At 37.0% G+C, this 20,874-nt stretch overlaps 1 protein-coding gene across 4 annotated transcripts in view; it reads left to right on the forward strand.

The window, feature by feature from the left end:
* Positions 1–20,874, forward strand: part of C30H18orf25 (chromosome 30 C18orf25 homolog) — a 67,270-nt gene that overhangs the window by 11,757 nt on the left and 34,639 nt on the right. For all 4 annotated transcript variants that reach the window (XM_032470704.1, XM_032470706.1, XM_032470703.1 and 1 more), the window contains exon 2: positions 11,977–12,761. In XM_032470704.1, coding sequence (XP_032326595.1) covers positions 12,047–12,761 — 715 coding nt within the window. In that variant the 5' untranslated portion in view covers positions 11,977–12,046. The remainder of the gene's footprint in view (positions 1–11,976; positions 12,762–20,874) is intronic.

Here is a 20,874-nt window from a genome sequence, read left to right on the forward strand (position 1 = left end):
CCCTTGGTGTTGCACAGTGTTTGGATTTTGACAAATTTGTAATGACATGTATCCACCATCACAGTTTCATTGCCTTAAAAATCCTCTCTGCTCTGCCTGTCTCTCTCTCTAGCCCAAACCCTGATGTTTTTACTATCTCTCCATAGTTTTGCCTTTTCCGGAATGGCGTGTAGTTGGAATTATACGCTATGTATCCTTTCCAGATGGGCTTCTTTTACTTAGTAATATGCATTTGAGTTTCTCCAGTGTCTTTTAATGGCTTGAGGGCTCATTTCTTTTTAGTGCTTTGAATAATGCTCCATTGTCCAAATGTAATAGTTTATCCACTCACCTAATAAAGGACATCTTGCTTGCTTCTAATTTTTGGCAGCATACCCTTCAGCATTTTTGACTGATAATCACAGAATTAAAAGTAGGAATTATAGCAGAATAGCAGAAGCACCCTTTTTCTTGACTTTATTACTATCTTCGATAGCAAATATGTTGAGCAGCTCATTATATTAAGGTATAGTAAAATTGGACTCTGGGGTTGCTTTTGTTAAAATCCTGACTCCAGTATTGAATCTGCTGAGTTTGTACAAATTCCCTAACTTTGTTCTTGTCTGCAAAATGGGATAATAGTACAGTTGACCCTTGAACAACACAAGTTTGGACTGTATGGGTCCACTTTGGAGGATTTTTTTTCAGTAGTAAATACTGCAGTACTATGTGAGCTGTGGATATGGGGGACCCGTGGATATGGGGGACCCAAGGATATGGAGGAAAGGAGTATAGGGAAGGCTGACTATATTGTATAATTATATGTGGGTTTTTGACTGTGAAGAGGGTCAGTGCCGCACCCTGTTGCTTTCAAGGGTCAACTGTATTTATCTAATGGAGTTGCTAGGGCTGGGTTATGCATTTAAGTGCTTGGGCTGATTTTAGAAATTAGACAGTGCTTGATTTTAAAAGTTATTGCATATAAACATACACATACACACACACATACACATACATACATACATATATACATGCATACATACACATGCACACACACACGGATATATTGTGTCTTTGACCATCAAACAATCTGATCCAGTCAAGCCAAGGCCTGAATTATTTGCAGTTAAGTCTAAGATTAGTACTAAAATACCTCTAAAACAGCTGCTCTGCTTTCCTAAAGACACACAGGTATGTCCTGAGAAGTATCTAAGTAGTGTGCTTGAGCAATACATTGCATGTCTATAATGCTTTAGACTTTTTAAAGCATTCTTTAAACATTGTTTCATGTATTCATGTCTGTTTCCCTTAACAACCATTAGAGTCTGCATCCTTAAGCCCTACTTTTTTTTTTTTAATTTTACAGGTTAGCAACTAAAAAAAGATACTTATCCTAATTTATACAGTGAATAGCAGAATTAGGATTAGAACCCAAGTTTCTTAGATTTCTTTTCTTTACTTTGCTGCCTTTCTTTTTCGTCTGTCATAACTTTTAAGTATGATGGGAGTAAGCTACAGAGAGACAGAAGTAGAGAAAATGGTACTGATTCTCAAAGATTTGAATTTTTTAAATTCATGATTTTATTTGGTTAATAAATAAATGCCAAGGACATGCCTAGGAATGCCAAGGACACTTTAATATTATTGGCAGGAAAATCCATCCCCAACCTCTCCTGAGTTTTAGATCTAAATATTAATATCGTAGTGCTTCCTCGTCATTTATTGGGATGTCTCAAAGGCACTTTAAACTCCCCACGCCTAATAACAAACTCTTGATGTCCCTTCCCCCTCTCCATTCACTGCACAGGTCTTTCATGTTCCCTTAGTGATTGGTTCTGCCATCAGTGTAGTTCCAGAATCCAGACACCAAAGACTTGTCCTTGATACTTGCCTTTCTCTCCTCCCATGTTTGCTCTATGATCTCTCAGATCTGTCCATATCTCTCTTGCTGCTATCAGTCAGTCTAGAGCTACTGTAATTTTTTGCCTTGCCTTTGAATTGTTCTATGACATTTACCCTTGTCCCCTTTTCCATCCAGTCTCTACTCTGCAGCCAGAGTGGTCTTTTTGAAGTACAAATCTGCTCAAATCTGTGTCGCCCTCCTGATACAGTGTTTCCTATTTACTCCTTTGGAAACCTTCCTAGATCTCCTAGGCTAATGTTACATTCCTCTTCTTTTTCTCCTTCCATGGTGCCAACATACCTTCTCACTGCTGGATTTACCACAGAATAAATTTAATATTTATTTGTGTGATTATTCAGTTATCTCTTCCTTTGACTCTGAGTTCCACTAGGAATGTACTGTACATTTCCCAGTTCCTGGTGTGGTAGCTGATAACTAAGCATTGACCCTCTTTAAAGCTGCCTTTTTGTCTGAATAGAAAGCCATTTTTAGTTCAGAGTATTGTTTTGTGTAAGAGACAAAGTTGAAATTCATAAATTATCTAGTACTGTGGCTTCTACATGTGGAGATTCAGAGTAAGTTAACTGGTTCATATAGATCATACTAGAGGCATTAGCTGCTTGTATTTCTTGCAGTTCTAGGCTGGTGATATGACATTAACAGATGCGGGAGTGCTAGCAATTAGAATGCCCCATTTTATTTGACTGTAGAGCAAAATCTTGCCTAGAAGCAGTTTTACTTAATTGTCTGTGCTTGTGTCAACTTGTGGTTTTAACGGAAAAGTGCCTGTAGCAACAGTAAACTTGTAATAGCAAATGACTTCACTTTGCATTTGTCATATCAGGAAGGACAGTACAGTGTCAATTTATTCATTTTTGTGTCATTATCATGGTGTTATAGGATGGTTAATGATGGTTGTTCACAAGGGGTAAAATTGAAAGCCATAAAAGGCAAGCCTTTCTTATGTTGGGTGCTTAATGATTTTATACACTGCTCTGTCAAAATCCTCAGGAGGATTTCCTGCAGTGGTCTTAGTTAAGACCGCATTAATCATGTTCCTTTCTTACAACTCTAAGTCTTTTGGAAGTTACTAAACATCCAAGAATACACTGCAAGAAGGAAAACTTTCTTCTGTGGGTGTGTTTTATGGATATCTTTATGTATTTTTTTCTCCAAGGATATTTTCTTACCTACCAGTTTATACATTAAAGCAACTGGTTCACATTTTTTTAAAAAAAGACTATTAAAGTCTATTCTCTGTTCACTCTTTCTCCCTGGATAAGCTGATATATTCATCTGTCGCTTCTGCTTATACTGATAATGTCCAAACCTGTATTTCTGGGGTTTTTTTTTTTTTTTTTCCTTTGAGGCCTGTGTTCTTATAAGCATTATCTAATTCAAATCAAAGTTGATTTTTTCTCTTTTTACTCTTCCTGTAGACCACATCTTAATTGGGATTACCCTGTATTCAATTATATATGCCAGTAACCACCCAAGAAGTAGAGTGTTCTGTATATGTCATATGGGTTGAGTTGGTTAATAATGTTCAAGACTTCTATATTCCTGCTGATTTTCTGTCTAGTGTTATTCATTTAGAATGAGAAATTGAAATCTGTGACTGTAAGTATTGAATTATCTTCTGTTAGTTTTGCTTCATGTAATTTTGAGCCTTTGTTAAGTGCATATATATTTATAAGTAGTGTATACATTTATAATTTTTGTCTTTTCCTGGTATATTAACTTTTGTATCATTATGAAGTGTCCCTCTTTGTGTCTAGCAATATTTCTTATCTTAAAGTCTATTTTGTCTGATACTAATATGTTTTAGCTTTCTTATGGTTGCTCTTTGCGTAGTATATCTTTTTCCATTCTTTTCTTTCAGCCTGTTATACAATTGAATCTAAGATCTGTCTCTTGCAAACTGCATGCAATTAGATCTTTTTTACCCAGTTTGACAATCTCTGCCTTTTGATTGGAGTGTTTAGGCCATTCATATTTAATGTAATTATTAATATGGTTACATTACTTTTGCCATTTTGTTATTTATTTTCTAACATCTCATTTTTGTTGTTTTTCTTCTGTACCACCAGAGGTGCCTTTGGGGGAGTTGTGTTTTAGCTTTATTTTGGGAGTTATTTTCTTAGTGGTTGCTGTGGGGATTACATCTGTATCTTCATTTATCACAGTCTTCTTCATATTAGTACTTAATAAGGTACAGAAACATTGCTCCAGTATGGGAGAGCTCCATATCCTCCTTCCCTTTCATGATATTATTTTCATACATGTAACATTTAAATATATTGTAAACCTAGCAATACAGTGTTATAATCATTGCTTTGTACAATCTTGTATTTTTTTTACATTTTTTTATTGAGTGATAGTCATTTTACAATGTTGTGTCAAATTCTAGTGTAGAGCAGTTTTTCAGTTATACACGAACATACATATATTCATTGTCAAATTTTTTTTTTCTGCTATGAGCTGTCACAAGATCTTGTATATATTTCCCTGTGCTGTATAGTATAATCTTGTTTATCTAACAATCTTGTATTTTTTAAAAGAAAGTAAGAGAAGTAAAAATTATTTATAAAGTCTTTTATGCTGACTTACATACTTACATTACACTTTTCATTGTCTGGAATTTCTTTTTTGTAGATTTGAGTCACAGTATGGTGTCATTTCTTTTCAGCCTAAGGACTTTTCCTTTATTGTTTCTTGTAAAGCAGATCTGCTACCAATGAAATCTCTTAAATCACTGTTTATCTGGGAGTTTTCTTTGTTCCTTTATCCTTCCCTCCCTCCACCTTCATTTTGAAAGAATAGTTTTGCTGAGTGTACAATTCTTAATTAATAGTCCCATGTCCCACTCCCCTTCCCCACGTCCTGCCTCCTCCCACCCCCAACTTCCCCACCCCAAGCACTTGGAATATCATTCTGCTACTTTCTGGCCTCCAGTGTTTCAGATGAAAAATCACCTGTTGATCTAATTGGTGGTTTCCTTGTTAATGATGAGTTATTTTTCTTTTACTGCTTTCAAGATTTTTCTTTCACTTGTTTGACTATGTTGTATCTGTGTGGACCTCTGTTTATTCTACTTGGCATTGTTGAGCTTCTTGAATGTGTGGATTCGTGTTTTTCATCAAATTTAGAGGAAGTTTTGGGCTATTTTTTTTTCAAATATCTTTTCTACCTTTTTCTTACTCTTTTTATGAGGTTTCCTATTACACACATTAGTATTTTTGATGTTGTCTTGTAAGTTTCTGAGGCTCTGTTCATTTTTCTTTACTCTTTTTCTACCCTTTGTGTAATTTCTGTTGAGCTCTCACTATGTTGAGGGATTCTTTATTCTGCCATCTTGAATCTGATGTTGAGCTCTTCTAGTGAATTTTTTTTCAAATGGTCAAAATGTCCATTTGGTCCTCTTAATGATTCTTGTCTTATTGAAATTATTTGTTGATTCATTGTTATCATACTTTCCTGTAATTTTTAAAATATGTTTCTTTAGTTCTGTGAACATATTTGAAATAACTCTTTTGAAGTCTGCTAAGTCTGACATCTGAGGATACTCATTTTTCTAGTGATTTTTTTTTTTTTAATCTGTGTATAGGTCACTTTTCCTGTTTCTTCAGAAGTCTCTTTATTGTTGAATACTGGACATTTTAGATAATATCTTCTAGCAACTTTGGATTCTTCTCATTTTTCCCTTAGGAAAAAGTGTTTTTGCTGTTTCTTTATTTGGGTAAATGGGGTAGATTGGTGAGGTCGCTCCTGCAGTGTGTTGTTGCTGATGTCTCTGCTTTCCTGTTTAAGTTTTTTCCTATTTAAAATTTTAAGCCTGGCCTTCTAGTGGTTGCTCCTTTGCAGCATAGATTATTGGTCAGCAAATGCTTGGAGAGAATTTGTGCCCAGACACCTGCCAGTAAGGATTTTTATTCTCTGATGTATGGATCGGGGAGCACATTTTAAAGTTTGGGCCATTTTCAAGTCTGTTTGGTTTTTCACTTTTTGTTGGACCCTTTGGCATCTCCTCTGTATAGTCATGCAGCCTCAGCCAAGAATATGCTGGATTCCTTCATGACTGACATCCTCAGGTTAGTAGAACCCTTGACTGCCCTGCTTGCTTGCTGCTAAGATTGTCAGCTGCACCTACAATGCCTCTGGCATAGGTGTGGCCAGTCTCCACTCCAGATTGAATGAGTCCCCTTTGTTAGTGCAAACTGGCAGATCCTCAGGGCATGCCCCACTTCTAATTTATGTTTCTTTGAATTGTCTGTTGTAAAGGACCAATATATTTTTATTTCCAGTCCATTGTTGGTAGATTTTTTTTGGGTAAAATACAGTCAAAATCAGATAGTAGGAAATTGAAGTGCTGTTTGGTTGTCATGACAATATCAAATTGCTGTAAGTTTCTAATCAGTTACTCTTAATTTCTATACTTCTCTCAGTGCAGTCACTCAGGGACAACACTTTGAGTAGCACTATTTTAGGGCTTGTCGGTTACCAATAACTGCAACCCTTTTGTTATCTCAGTTTCACTGACAGTGCTGTTGGACTGCCACCTGCTGTTTTTCCAGTTCAGTCTACCCTTACTTCACTGGAATGCCCATTCTTTTGGTCCTACCACATCCTTGCTACCCTGTACGTTCTTGATGAGATCATTAAAATCATATCCTTGCACATACGGTTGCATTTTCTTGCTTTATTCTACTTGCTTGGTGAAACTGCAGTTCTGGTTAAATCCAGCTTCTACCCTCTGCTCTTGGACTTATACAGCTGAACTTGAATGGAGGAAACATATCCATGTGTACCAGTCTCACTTTAAATTTGCGGCTACAACCCTCTAAGTGGGACCTTATTGTCTGGAAGTCGTATACTCTGCTCCCCTCGTTTCTTCACTTTCTCACTGCTGCTTCACACCTGGACAGTCTTATTCCCCCTCCCTCTTTCACCGTGTTCGTCTTCCTAGCTGATGACTTGCTTTCCGCTTGGGAAATGTACAGTCAGAAGACAACTTCTGTAGATTCTCACTGTTTATCTTTGGACCATGCATGGTTAGAATGACACCTTTTGTTTTGTTAATAATTTTTGCCTTAAGGTCTGTTTTGTCTGTTAATTATAGAGGTAAATCAACTGGAGAGGGGGAGTGGTTTTATACTTTTCTGTTATTTTCCTTTAAACCTTTATATGTCCTTATGTATGGGAGATGGACACTTAATTACTTAACGACAGTTATGCAGAGTGTCTTGAAGGAAAATAGGTGTGTAATATGTATATAACAGGGATCTTATTAGTCTGTAAGGTGCTCCAGGTTACCTCAAGGAAACAATATTTTATTTATGTCACGTTCTTTGTAGAATGTAGAGAATTAGGGTGTGAGTGGCCTAAGATGAAACTGGAGATATGAACTGAGATTTTTAGGAGGAAAGAGTAACCACCTTAAATTTGTGTTGATGGTTTCTACATAGTTTGAAAATTGAGTATTGTGAATTCTTTTTCACACTGTGTAAATGATTGTACTTAGTAGCTTTATTCTCTGTCAGATTTTCTATAGCATGTGTTAAGCCCGTCTCCATATTTCACAAAACCCCAAACCTGCCTTCTTTTTCACCTTGTATTAGGCTTTGCTGATCAAGAGGGAGGTCTGGTATGACACAGACTCCCTCCAGATTTTCACAGTAGCTTCATTCAGCCTTATACACTTACTTGTCTCCTCAGAGGGGGGCAGCATACTGCTTCCTTTCCATGGTTTAGCTCATCTACATGTCCTTGTCTTCTGTTGTCTTAGTTTCTTAGTTAGTACAGGGCTAATAAAACAGGGCTGCATTTTCATTGTCCAGAATCAACAGCCTGGCTCTGAAAATTATTGCATATAATCCTCTTTAAAGGGGAGAGAAAAACATCAGAAGAAGCTCAAGCTGCCTTTAACTACTCTTCTCTTGGTCATCCCCACCCCTACCCCTATCCTTATAGGACATTTTGAAAATGCTATGTGAAATCTAAAAAAATAATTCTCATATAAACTTGTTATATTTGCCTTGTAAAAATATTATTGTGCCTCCTGTTTATGGAGAACAGGTTGGAGGGTAGGAACAAGACTAAGTACAGAGAGACAGGGGTTGATTGTCAGTTATTCCACTGAAAAATAAGTGATGGAGGTTGTGTTTAGAGTGGTTGACAGGAGATAGTGGACAGGTTGACAGGATAGTCTAAGGACATAGGCTTGATAGGAGCTAGTGGATGATGGGATGCAGTGAATAAAGGAGAAGGTATTGTTAAGGGTAACTCTCAGGTTTTTGACATGAGCAGCTGAAATAATGGTAGTATTGTTTATTGAGCTAGGGAAAGCTAGAGAAGAAGCAGAGTTGGATAGTTCAGAGATGACTAATTTGGTTTTGGAAATGAAGAGATTGTGGTGCCTTTGTGAAATCTAAGTGATGTCAAGTGGATATTGGGGTGGACTACTATAGAGCTCAGAGAAGGTCTAAGATGGAGAACAAAATTATGAGTATAGGCATGGTAGTAGGAACTGGGTGTAGAGTAGGTCACTTTTGTGGGTGGGAAAAGGACAAATGCCCTAGGACTAACTCCTGAGGTTTGATAGAGGAAGTTAAGCTTACTAAGTAGGCTGAAAAAGAATAGGCAGAACAGGGAAACCTGGAAGCCAAAGAAAGACAGTTTAAGGAGGAGAGGGGATGGTTATGCATAGAATGCTGCTTTGGACATTAAGATAAGGGCCAAACTCTTGTCTGTTGGATTCAGAGATGTGGGGGTCTTTATGACCCTGGTAAGAACAGTTATAGTGGTTTGATAGAAGCAGATGTCAGATGGAATTTGGTTGGAGAGGGAGTGTGAGAGGTAAGGAATAGAGGAAGGGAGTTTAGACTACTCTCTTAATAAGGTTGGCTATGAAAGAAGAGAGTGGTACCTGGACGAGAAGATGTGAGATAAAAGTGGTAGGTAGAAGAAGGATTTTTTTTTTTAAATGAATGCATGAATGAATTAATGAATGGATGGTCTGGTTGAGTGTGAGAGGTTGATGAGTGCCAAGGAATAACCAGTAATGTAAGGTTCTAGGGCGATGAGAGGGGATGAGCTGTAATGTACATATGTATACACAGAAGGGGATTGCTTTTAGATTGGTGGGAAGAACAGGGAGAATTGGGGGAAATGCTCTTCTGATGGGATAAATGCTTCCTGTTGTATGTTTTGTACTTGAATGTAAATTCACTGTGAACATTAAACCAGAGGGTCGAGACCCTTTTATCTCAAAGATACAACTCCCATTTGATAATTTTATCATTTTCTATTGCCAACTACTTTTGACTACCTCTACCTGGAAGATCCCACCTTTTTCCCTGACCAAAAACAATACATGCAGTAAATCTGATTGTTTGGGAAGATTAATCTGTACATATGACATCTTTCCCCTTGTGTTTTTGGCACTTCATTTTTATTCCATTGCAGATAGTTCTGTCAGAGCTTGTATTTTCACTTTCTGTGACTTTTTTCTTATGTTTTATGAATTATAACAAAATTCCACTGTGGGGGAAAATTCTAATAGAATTCACTGATTAAATTTGACCTAAATAGTAGTTGGTGTCATGAGCACCACTCCCTTTTTTTCTAAAGCACAACCCCCTTTTTCTTCAGAAGACTTGTCAGTGGACTTTTATATTGGAGTGTATTTTTTTAAAATACGTAATACTTGTATGGAATACAAGATTCAAGAGCTACAAAATTACGTACAGTAAAAAGTATTTGACTCCTGTTTCCTTATTCACTCTGCTTGCCAAGGCAGCTGGTGTTACCATTTTCTTAAGTATACTCCCAGAGATTTCTGTGCATCTACAAACTGGGATATGGTCCTGTTCTTTATTTACACAGATGGTACAGTGTACCCTTTTTGTTCCTGTAACATTGGAAATTGCTCCTTGTTGTACTATAAGAACGTTTTCATTCCTTATGCCCACGTTGTATGGACACACCATGATGTGCTAACCGGTGTCCTGTTTATGGTTGATGCCAGTGTTTGTATTTGACTTGGGCATATTTAAGTGGTTTTGACCTCAATACTGGTTGCTTTTTTAGGCAGCAGAAGTCATTGTAAATCTTAATACTTTATGAAAGATAATCGTTTGATTGATGTGTCGTATTGAAAGACAGAGATAATTGTTATGTTTTCTTACAAGGAAAAAGTCTCGATTCTTTTGTGCTGCCCACACAGTTTATTTACTTGAAGAAACAAGAGTTTTAAGGATCATTTTAACAAATTTACTTTTCAACCTGATTTTATGTACTTTAAAAAGGTCCGGTGACTTCTGCTTTTAACAATTAGAGACTTCTGATGCTTGTGTTTCATGCATGGCTGACATTAATTTCATTTGAGTATATTTCTTAGATATTTCAGCTTTAAGAAAAATTTTTATTCCAGGATATATAACTTTGTTCTTTACAAAAGAATCTCATTTTTATTCCGTTAGCAAATCTCATTTTATTCCTCATACCTGGAGGTATTGCATATCTACAGATACTTTATTTCCTGTTTGTATTGCCAGCATGCTTCATTTATGATACTGGCAGTTTGTTGGTTTAACTTTTACTCCCTCTGTTGGCTTTCAGTGGTTTTACATTCCTTTTGGAATGGTTTAGGAATGACATTTATGCTTATTTTCATTTAGGTCAAAAATCAGTAATGATGCAAATATGCTTATGAAATAGGGTACAAATGGGATTGTTTTAAATTTATAAATGTACCTGGTGGTCATGAATGTTCTGATTTTCATGAATGTGTTAAGGAAACTTCATCAGAATGCCTGTTTAATCAGCTGAGACCTGAAAAACAAAAAACAGGTATATAGACCATTTATGTCTGTAGTAAGCAAGAAGTAGCCTGATCATATTAGATCAATAAAAGGCTTTTTTCAGATATCTTCTAGTTGCTGTCTACCACGTATTGAACTATCAAGTAACTCGATGGAATGAAGTGACAGGCATGTCTTGTTGTACCTGACGAGCATACTGTCTAGCTTAATGTTTCTGTCTGCCTGTGACCTGTGGGACAGTATGATAATTGCCTTCTTTAACATCAGTTGTTTGGGATGAGATATTTACTTGCCTTGCACATTCTTAGCATCCTCTTAAAAACCACCAGTTAATGAAATTTGCAGTGTATAAGTCACAACTCTTGTGGTTAAAGATTATGTCCTGTTTCTCTAGGATTAAGTGGAGCTGTAGCACACAAAGGGGGGGAAGGATGTCAGGTTCTAAAGTCAGCCTAAGAAGTGGAGAATGTGTGCAGGATGTTTTCTTTCAAGCTAAGTCATTCATAGGATAGAGTGTACGAGGTTTTCTGGGTTCACAAAGTAGTTGATCTGCATTTACTGGCTATTGTTTATAAAGTAAAACATGTTGAAACACTAGACTTATATTCAGCATGATGAGAAGTTCATGGGAACTAGGAAGGACTTGAGAAAACAGCAGATTAAGGTTTTCGTCTTAATGTCCCTCTAGAGCAACCTCTATTGAGAGGAATGGCAAACAGGTTGATGCGTACAATTAACTTTTTGTTGCTTACTTTCCAAATGCACGTAATTGATTTTTTTTTCCTTTAACTTAAGTGTACGTTTGATGTCACTTCACTGTAACTCCTCCCGCCCTCCCACCTCCTTTCTTTGAGAATTTCAATGTAAAAGTAATCCTTCCAGTTAAATTGTTCTAGGCAAATTTCTTTGAGGCATTCTTTTTCATTTATATTAATGTTAAAACATACATATTAATTATATCAGAGTTTTGAGGATCCCTTTCTTGAACACTAAATAAAGTTTAGAAGTTGAAAATCCTTGTTTGGTTGTTTGCTGACCTTGCAAGTTCAGTAACTGGTTAATACTGTGCCATTTTTAGTAGCTATGTATGCCAGGATTTTAATCATACTAAGTTCTTTGAATTTTTGACTTCTGTTCAAGCAGATAATAGATACATGTATTTTAAAGGCCTGTATGATAGTAACTTTTGCTACGCACTTAGAAAGGTAGGCATGTTGTATTGATTAAATAATCTGCCATTTCTGTTTGTTGATTTTGTGTGTTTTTGTACAGGTTGCTTTCCTGTTGCATCTTTCACATAGTTTCCTAGACTCTGCTCCATGATTTAACTCGAAAGTCTGAAATGAAGATGGAGGAGGCAGTGGGAAAAGTTGAAGAACTCATTGAGTCTGAAGTCCCACCAAAAACATCTGAACCAGAGACAGCTAAGGAGGAAGACGGGTCTGTAGAACTGGAATCTCAAGCTCAGAAGGACGGTGTGGTGGATTCTGCAGTTCTGTCTTCAATGCCCTGCTTGTTGATGGAGCTGAGACGGGACTCCTCGGAGTCTCAGTTGGCATCCACGGAGAGCGACAAGCCGACAGCCGGCCGAGTTTATGAGAGTGACTCCTCTAATCACTGCATGCTTTCCCCTTCCTCTAGTGGTCACCTGGCCGATTCAGATACACTGTCTTCTGCAGAGGAGAATGAACCCTCTCAGGCGGAAACGGCGGTAGAAGGAGACCCTTCTGGAGTGTCTGGTGCCACAGTTGGGCGCAAGTCTCGCAGGTCCCGATCAGAAAGTGAAACATCCACCATGGCTGCCAAGAAAAACCGGCAATCCAGTGATAAACAGAATGGCCGAGTCGCTAAGGTCAAAGGTCATCGGAGCCAAAAGCACAAGGAAAGAATCAGGCTACTGAGGCAGAAACGGGAGGCTGCTGCGAGGAAGAAATATAACCTGTTGCAGGACAGTAGTACCAGTGATAGTGACCTGACTTGTGACTCAAGCACGAGCTCGTCAGATGATGATGAAGAGGTTTCAGGGAGCAGCAAGACAATCACTGCAGAGATACCAGGTAGAGGATGTTTTTTAAACTGACTGTAGAGCACCTGATGGCATTTCTCAGCTGTCAGGCCCAGTTAGATGAGTGACACTTGAAAAAAATCCAGGAGACCTGCAGCTCTGTGTAAATTTGAAGACTGCAGTGTATTAACAAGACACGACCAGTTTAAAAAAAAAAACAAACCTGTTCTGAGGTTTCCAGTGCACTTTAGCATACAGCAAACAAACAAACAAATAAATAAAATGGTTAATGACAGAGACAGGATTATTTTTAAGTAATGGAATTTCTCACAAGTCTCTTTCTCTGTAACACATTACCTAAACTCCCATCATTGCCTTTTTAGTACTGCTTAGATTTAATGCTCACTATTCAGCATTATTACTAAATACATTTTCCTCAGGAATAGGCACCTTGCTTTATTATGTAGCCACTGCACTCGAGCTAATGGTGTCTGAAATAACATGTTCTATTTCTCGTTAAAGGTTTCTAATAACTCTTCCTCCTAAAAACAGTAGTTTTCCGTGTTTCCCCCAGTTCAGTGCATGATTAGCTAGTTAACCTTGTGGCACATTTTCTATTCTTAGTTGTCACTCGCATTGAAAGGAATGTCTTTTGGAAAATTTCCCCCTTAACTTCTCCCAAGTTTAAAAAGTTCGATAGAAATGTGCTTGTTCCTGCTTTTATTGGCATCAGGGTCTGTGATTATTATATGTCTGACATATCTGCTTTCTTCTTATTATCACATCTGGTACTGAGTCCTGTGAAGGCAGTCTTGAAATTTCATAGTGGAAAAAAGGTGAGGTCTGAATGGGTGAATTCTTATTGAGACTCTGACAGTTAGGAATGAATCTTAACTGGGTGAATTCTCACTGAGGAGACTCTTACGGTTAAGAACAGTCTGTAAACTACACGGCATTTAACAGATCCTGACAGCATTGTTTGTTGCTACATTAAAGAGGGGAAAGTTTGGGTTTTCAAAATTTTATGTTTCTTTCCTATTTTTTCCTCCAGTTTTCTGAAAGGTTTCTGTTTCTACACACAAAGACAGCATATTGCTGATATACAAAGAATATTTTGCAAAAAGTCATTTTGGCTAATTAAACCTATAGCTAACCAAACTTACAGAAACTCAGTAACAAGAATGATTTCATAGCTGTTCAACTTATAAGTCTCATCCACATAGCTTATTAAATATGAGTTTTTAACAGTTAAAAATGCTTACTGTTTTAATATCTGTTGAATTCCTTTGGTAGTTTCTTGTGTTAAAATTACCAGACAGGTGATTTAATTGATGCTCGTCAGTTGACTGCATGAAAGAAGCAGATTTTAGGGTTGTTCTAAGGCAGATTCTAGGTATATCTCAGTTTTACATTTAGTATTTTTAAGAAAGCTTTATTAATACTTGTAAAATTATTTATGCATTCTTACGTCCTGTTCTAATCTATTAATCAAGATCATGATAGATTTCTTGGTACAGTGCTTAATTCTACTCGCTAATCAGATTTTTGTGTAATTGCTCAAAACTTTGCCTTCTTATGAAAGGGAGAAGGTGGGTGAACAAAATTCTCTTTGGAGATAGACCCCATTGCAGAGATGGCGTGAGAAATGTCTTCATAGGCGTTCTCCCTGCTTGGCTCACGTAGGTTAGGTGTGCCTTGTTTGTATTTTCCAAAACCTGTTTGCTAATTGGCTACCTTGACGAATGTCTAAAACTTCTGAAACACCCATGGTTTGTTTCTTATCTATTCTAAATTGTATAGTAACCAAAACACCGAAGTAAATTATCTTAATCTTTAGTTTCTTCATTTAGTAAGATTATGGCTTTAGAAAACATGTAGAGTTTTCTAAGGTAATTGTGGAGAATCAAATGGTAGGCAAGGTGCAGGGCCACCACACTGACTGCCTGGGCTGTGCATGGCACAGTTTCAGGAGGTGCTGTTCACGTAAGCAGGTATGAATGGTCTCTCCTGGAATCACGCAATGTGGCAAAGATGGAACAGCCTATGTTTAAATATTAGGAGATTCATTTCAACTGTCCATATTGTTACCATGAAAAGTTTTGACATTGTGCGTTTGTAGTGTCATAATTATGGATACCTCAGTTTGGTCACAGTTATGACTTGGGGGCAGGGGGATATACTCCATCTTACAGCCAGGCAGTTGTTGAGAAGTTGTGTAAGTTGTAAAGACAGGATAAATTATGAGTTGACTTGGAACATGAGTGTAACAACGTTGGACATTTAAGTGAACTTAAACTGGATGTGCCTAACAGAGAACCTCTTGGAATTTGAAATTTGAATACAACTTTTTGCCAAGTGGAAACCAGCTTTTTACAGCGATTCTTGTTACACTTTACTCAAGGTACAACAACTAATTTAGTAATTCAGAAATGCTTTATTTATAAGCTTTTGTTTGGCAACAGCTTAAACATTGAAGAAATTATGCTAAATGTTCTCTTATGGCAAATAATTTAACAGTTAATGCATTTTCTTTTAAAGAGTGAGAATAATTAATGCTGCAGACTTAACAGTGCATAATGCTTCTCAGTAATTGAGTTGGATATCTGGACAATAGATGTTTATGAAGTTTTTTTTGTTTTGTTTTTTGAAGGGTTGTTATTGGTTTTTTTAGTTAACACTTAACTGACAGGCAGCTTAGTATCCACACTAGATTATTCTCTCCTTGAAGTTTTTGAAAATATATTGCTGTTTTAAGTATCTAGAGGTATATCATATAATTCTGGCAGTTCTTTCATTTGGGTGACTTAGAGATGAGCAAAAATAGAGTATTTTGCAGTAGATATCAATGTGAAAGTACTATGTGGTTGTCTTGAGTATTCAAGGCTTTTATCAAATGTCTCATTTATCTTCATAGATAATCTTTTTGTACATTAATCACTCTTTGTGGCTTTATTAATAGAGCATTATTTCCTTGGGGTTGGGGGCTCTGTGTCTCTGGAAAATTTAAGTTGAGACTAGATCTGCAGATAAGTTTTGATTTTTAGAGAATATGAGTAATGGACATCAGACTTCATTCAATTCAAAAAATTAATTCTCTGAACAGACCTACTTACATGCATCAGTGTACATGGGCAGTGGGGAGAAGTTTTTCCAGTAACTGTTGTTTTTCATAAATAGTTAGCATAGAATAAACTTTGGATAGCTTCATCTTGTCTTGGCTGTGATGGCCTGCTTTTGTGTGGTTTATTAGTCCACCATGTAAATGCCCACTCAGACTTAGGTTCCAAAATAGTGTCCATCTTGGTAGGTAAGAGTCAGTTGTCTTGCTGGTTTGCATTTAGAAAATGTAATTGGTCTGTTTTGGAGAATGTTGGGGAAGCTTTTGAGGGTTAGCTGTGTAAGGTCGTCTGCATTCTCAGTCCATGTGGTCAGGCCAGAGCCGCTCAGCCCCAGCTGAAACCAGGATCTCAGCACTCAGCACTCATCATGCACATTTATGCAGTGAAGTTCATCAGGATAAGCTTCATTTTACCTCGTTGTTTTTCTAAGGTAGAGGCTTATGCTTAATCAGTTACCTCTTACTTGGAAATGAAAAAAGAAATTTAAGTAGTAAATCCTCTGTAGAAAATTTTGGAAATAGAAAAATGTGGAGTAGAAGATTAGAATCACCCACAATTCTGCTTTTGTTACCATTTAAGTATGTTGCCTTCCATAATACATAGTGAAATTTATTATACTATGTAGACTTCTTTCTTTCCCTCTAACATTGCATTTTGAGCATTTAACCAAAACACAGTATTCTCCCTTAAAATCATATATGGCTTTTGAATAATTTAGCTAACTATAAAATAACTTCCCTAATGTTGGTCCTTTGGGCTGTTGTTAGTTTTTACTTTTATGGGAAAGAGTGTGAACAAGGTTCTTGACACTTACTGCCAAACTACTTTTGAAGGCTTTATTAAGTTTATACCACCCAGGAGCTTGAGTATTCATCTCATTTTATTCTTTGTATTGAGTGTTTGTTAAAATATTGCTGATGATGGAAGAATTGTATCTTAGTGTTGACTTACATTTCTCTGATCACTAGTGAAGTTGAAAAATCATATTTGACCATTTGTATTCTTCCAGTAAACTGTCTATTCATATTCTTTGCACTTTTTCCTCTCACTACATTTGTTTTTCTTATGATTTGTGATGGTTGTTAACCTTTTGGGGATTGAATTACTTGGAAAATTTTTAATATTAATTTAAGCAGTGGGGACTCATGGTAGAAGATAAGACCCCAAACCCACATCAGGAACCCCATGACCTCTGTTGAATATAAAGTGGCTGAAAGCCTCACGTCTCCAATTTACGCCTCTGTAATCTGATTGTATTTTGGTAGCTACTTAGGAGATTCACTAAATACATTGATAACAATGCACTGAGATGGAGTAATCAGGTGAAAGCTGCCTGAAAACAGTGAAAACTGTTTGCAGCTTAGTAAATGGCAAACAAAGCAGGTAATACCTATGTAGTTTTCAGTCTGGCTACGTGGTGGAATCACTTGGCGAGCATTTAAAACTTATGAGGCCCAGACCCCATTCTTGAAGGTGTACAGCATGTTGATTTAATAAGTATATATGTTATGAAATGATTAGCACAGTAGGGTTAGTTAACACATCTGTCACTTCCACATAGTTACAATTTGTATGTTGAGAAGTTTTAAGATCCATTCTCAGCAGCTTTCGAGTATGCAGTACAGTATTGTTAACTGTTGTTGCCATACTGTATTACGTCACCAGAACTCACTCATAACTGGAGAGGTTTGTCCCCACTGATCACCTTTGCTCATCCTCGCCACACCCCCCACCCACACCTACCAAACTACTCTTATGTTTCTGTGAGTTTCAGTTTTTTTTAGATTCCATATATAAGTGAGATCATGAGTGATTTGTCTTTCTCTGACTTATTTCACGTAGCATAAAGGCATCAGCATTTTTAAAGCTCCCCCATGATGACAGTGAGCAGCCAGGCTGAGACTACTCTGTGAAGCAGTGATATATTAAGTCTCCCATAGCTAAAAATCATTGTGAAACTGGTGGTCTGCTTCAGTTACTGGCAAATGGGTATCAAGTTCTGAACAGTGGATTCCAGTTTTTAAAAAATTAGTTATAAAAACCATAGCCACAGTTCTTTATTAAGTAATAAACATAACTTTAAAAAATTTACTTCATTTAAGTGATTATTTTAAAAGCATGCATTGTTTAAAAGTGATTTTCTCTATGCTACAATGTCTGGATAATGTCACTATGAATTTAGGAGCTTTGAAATCTTACTGGTGGGAGATCCTTTGGCATCTCTAGTGTTAAAGCACCAAGGTATGATTTTCAGCCTGCTTTCCCTAACATTTCCAAAAGTGAGTGCCTATAAAAACTTTGTATATGCAAAAGCATAAGTTTTGCTTTTGATATGTCTTTCTCAAAGTAGGTTATATCTTAGTGTTAATAAAAGGACATATGTTTGTTTAAGGTGAGAATATGCTCCCTGTTTTTTTTTTAATATATTTTTTTAGAACAGTTTTAGGTTCACAGTAAAATTGAGCAGATGGTACAGAACGATTTCCCATTTACTCCTTTCCCAACATATACACAGCCTCTTCCACTATCCACCCCCCGCCTCCCCCCCAAATGGTACATTTGTTAAAATCAGTGAACCTAGATTGGCACATCATCATCGCTCAGAGTCCATGTTTACATTAGGGTTCACTTTTGGTGTTGTACACTTTTTTTTGGTTTTGACAATTGTATAATTGGGTTCTCTTTTTAAGACTTCGAAATGTCTTGCTTAGGGGAGGGCATGGCTCAAATGGTGGAGCGTGTGCTTAGCAATGCAGGAGGTCCTGGGTTCAATGCCCAGTACTTCCTCTAAAAACAAATAAACCTAATAGTCTGAAACATCAAAGTAGCCATCTGATCTTCTGTCCTAGTCACTTAAGTTTATCCACCACTTATAATGGGGATAAACTTTTTAAAGAAAGTTTTAATATTCTTTACATTCCATTTAGTCTTCCCATAAGCTAAATACATTATACTTTGGGGAAAGGTATGTCCTTCTTGAGGAAGTTTACTTATTAAATGTGTGAAGAAAGGGGATTGAATGGAGTAGTCAAGGGAAGAGGAATAAAACAGAGGGAATGTTGGTAACCATAAACTTCGTGAGATTTTTGTTTGCTAGGTAGAATTGGGCTAAATAATTGTTCCATAGCCTTTTAGGCATTGAAAAGAGATGGCATGACATAAACAGTTCTCATTGTCTAGGAGAAATATCGCTTTTCTTGATACTGAGACCTGGAAAAAAATTTTTGCATAGTCATAAAAAGCCACTGTGAGATAAAGTAAACTGTATGATAGAGCATTTCGTAGGGCAGTTCTTTATAAGACTTCTTGTGTAGGTGTTGGCATAAAACCAAGATTGATTGATTTCATCAGTCAGTCATTCATTCAGCAAGTATTTGAGCACCTACTACGCAGCATAGGAAATGCAACAGTGAATGAAAAATCCTTGCCTTCATGGAACTTAATCTTTTTGGAGGAGACAGATAATAAATGAATTCTTCATATGCTCTCAGGTAGGAATATACACTATGAATAATAATAAAGCAGAATATAAGAGATTAGGTAAAGATTGACTAGGAATGGGGTAGAAAAGCTGTTTTAGATGGTGTAGCCAAGGGTGCTCTGAGGAGGTAACGTTTTTAATAGCTCCTCGAAGAAATTAAGAATTCAGTATAATTTTATTAGAAACCCAAAGTATATGGGACCCAAACCAAGGCTGATTTGGCCTAGTTCAAGGATAAAACAGTGAATATGGAGGAGCGTGTCCTAAACTGGAATCCTATGAAACCACTGTTGGACTTGATATTAATAGCTTACACTGTTAACACATTTGGAAAGTGCTGGGTCATGTGGAAACAGGTTTCTTTACTGCAGGACAACTCAGAGCCATTTATGTGTTCCCCAGAGGGGAAGGACATAGTTTGTAGCATATCCAAAACTTAACCACAAAACTTTTTTTTGAGGCATACCTTTTAGTACCTTTGCACAGACCAGGGTTTATAAAAAACTGACCCAGAGTTTTACACGGATTGTGCATATCCTTTGTGCAATTTTCCACAAGGAATTTTTTTTTTTAACTTACAACAAGAGTGTTTGATAAAAATCAATTAGCTGAGGATTACCGTATACTGATTTCATATGAGTCAACTGTCAAAACAACTTTTAGAATTTTTAAGTCAAACTGAAAATACTCGAGACAACTGTGGTTTTCAGTCAAGGCTGTACATTAAAATCACCTGGAGAGCTTAAACCAAAACAAACCTCCAATGCCTGGGAGCCTACCTAGGTTTTTAAACCATTCCAGGTTATGTTCAGCAAAGGTTGAAAAGCACTTAATAGTTAGTTGTACAGTAACAGAATACATAATCCCAGGCAGATATAGTGAAGCTATGAAAAATGGTAGTGTCATGTTATTTTTCTCAGAATTTCTTACTTTTGTTTGGTTGGTGAATTTAAGTGGTCCTTATCAATGGTGTATCTTATATGACTGTTCTTAATAATGCTTATACCATTTTCCTGAGTAAGCATGTCTTAATAAAAATACAATTTTCTGAATTAATAATGTTTTATCAAAAATGACCTCAGTGTCTTTAAAGTTGACTTCCGTTGTGCCGGGGGATCTGAAGGAACGCCCAGGGAAATTCCAGGATTACCTGACAGGGGTGCTGTGTGTGATAGGGAACTGCATAGGCAGTGTCCTAGAAGAGGCCATGATGCAGAGGCAGACAGAGGAGAAGTTCCGTCTGTGGATGGAAAAGCTAATTCGCCTTGACATTGGCGAAGAGAACAAGCAGCCACTGGAACCCAGGGAACTTAAATTGCACCTAGTTGGTCAAAGAATTTCCCCGTCACCCAATCAGGTGCTCACATGCAGATGCCTGATTCCCAGGAAGGGCCACAGCAGCCCTTTGGTTCTTACATGACTTGTCAGCATGTTGACAGTGTATTAGAATTCTCAAAAGATTCATTACAGTCTTCCACTTAATTTTGCTGAAGTTGGGAATGTTACAGAACAGCCTTTGAACTTATCACAAAGTTGTGTTAACTCTCGCTTTTTGGATTGTGTAA

This window comes from Camelus ferus, chromosome 30 (assembly GCF_009834535.1).
Source record: "Camelus ferus isolate YT-003-E chromosome 30, BCGSAC_Cfer_1.0, whole genome shotgun sequence".
Taxonomy (NCBI): Eukaryota; Metazoa; Chordata; class Mammalia; order Artiodactyla; family Camelidae; genus Camelus; species Camelus ferus.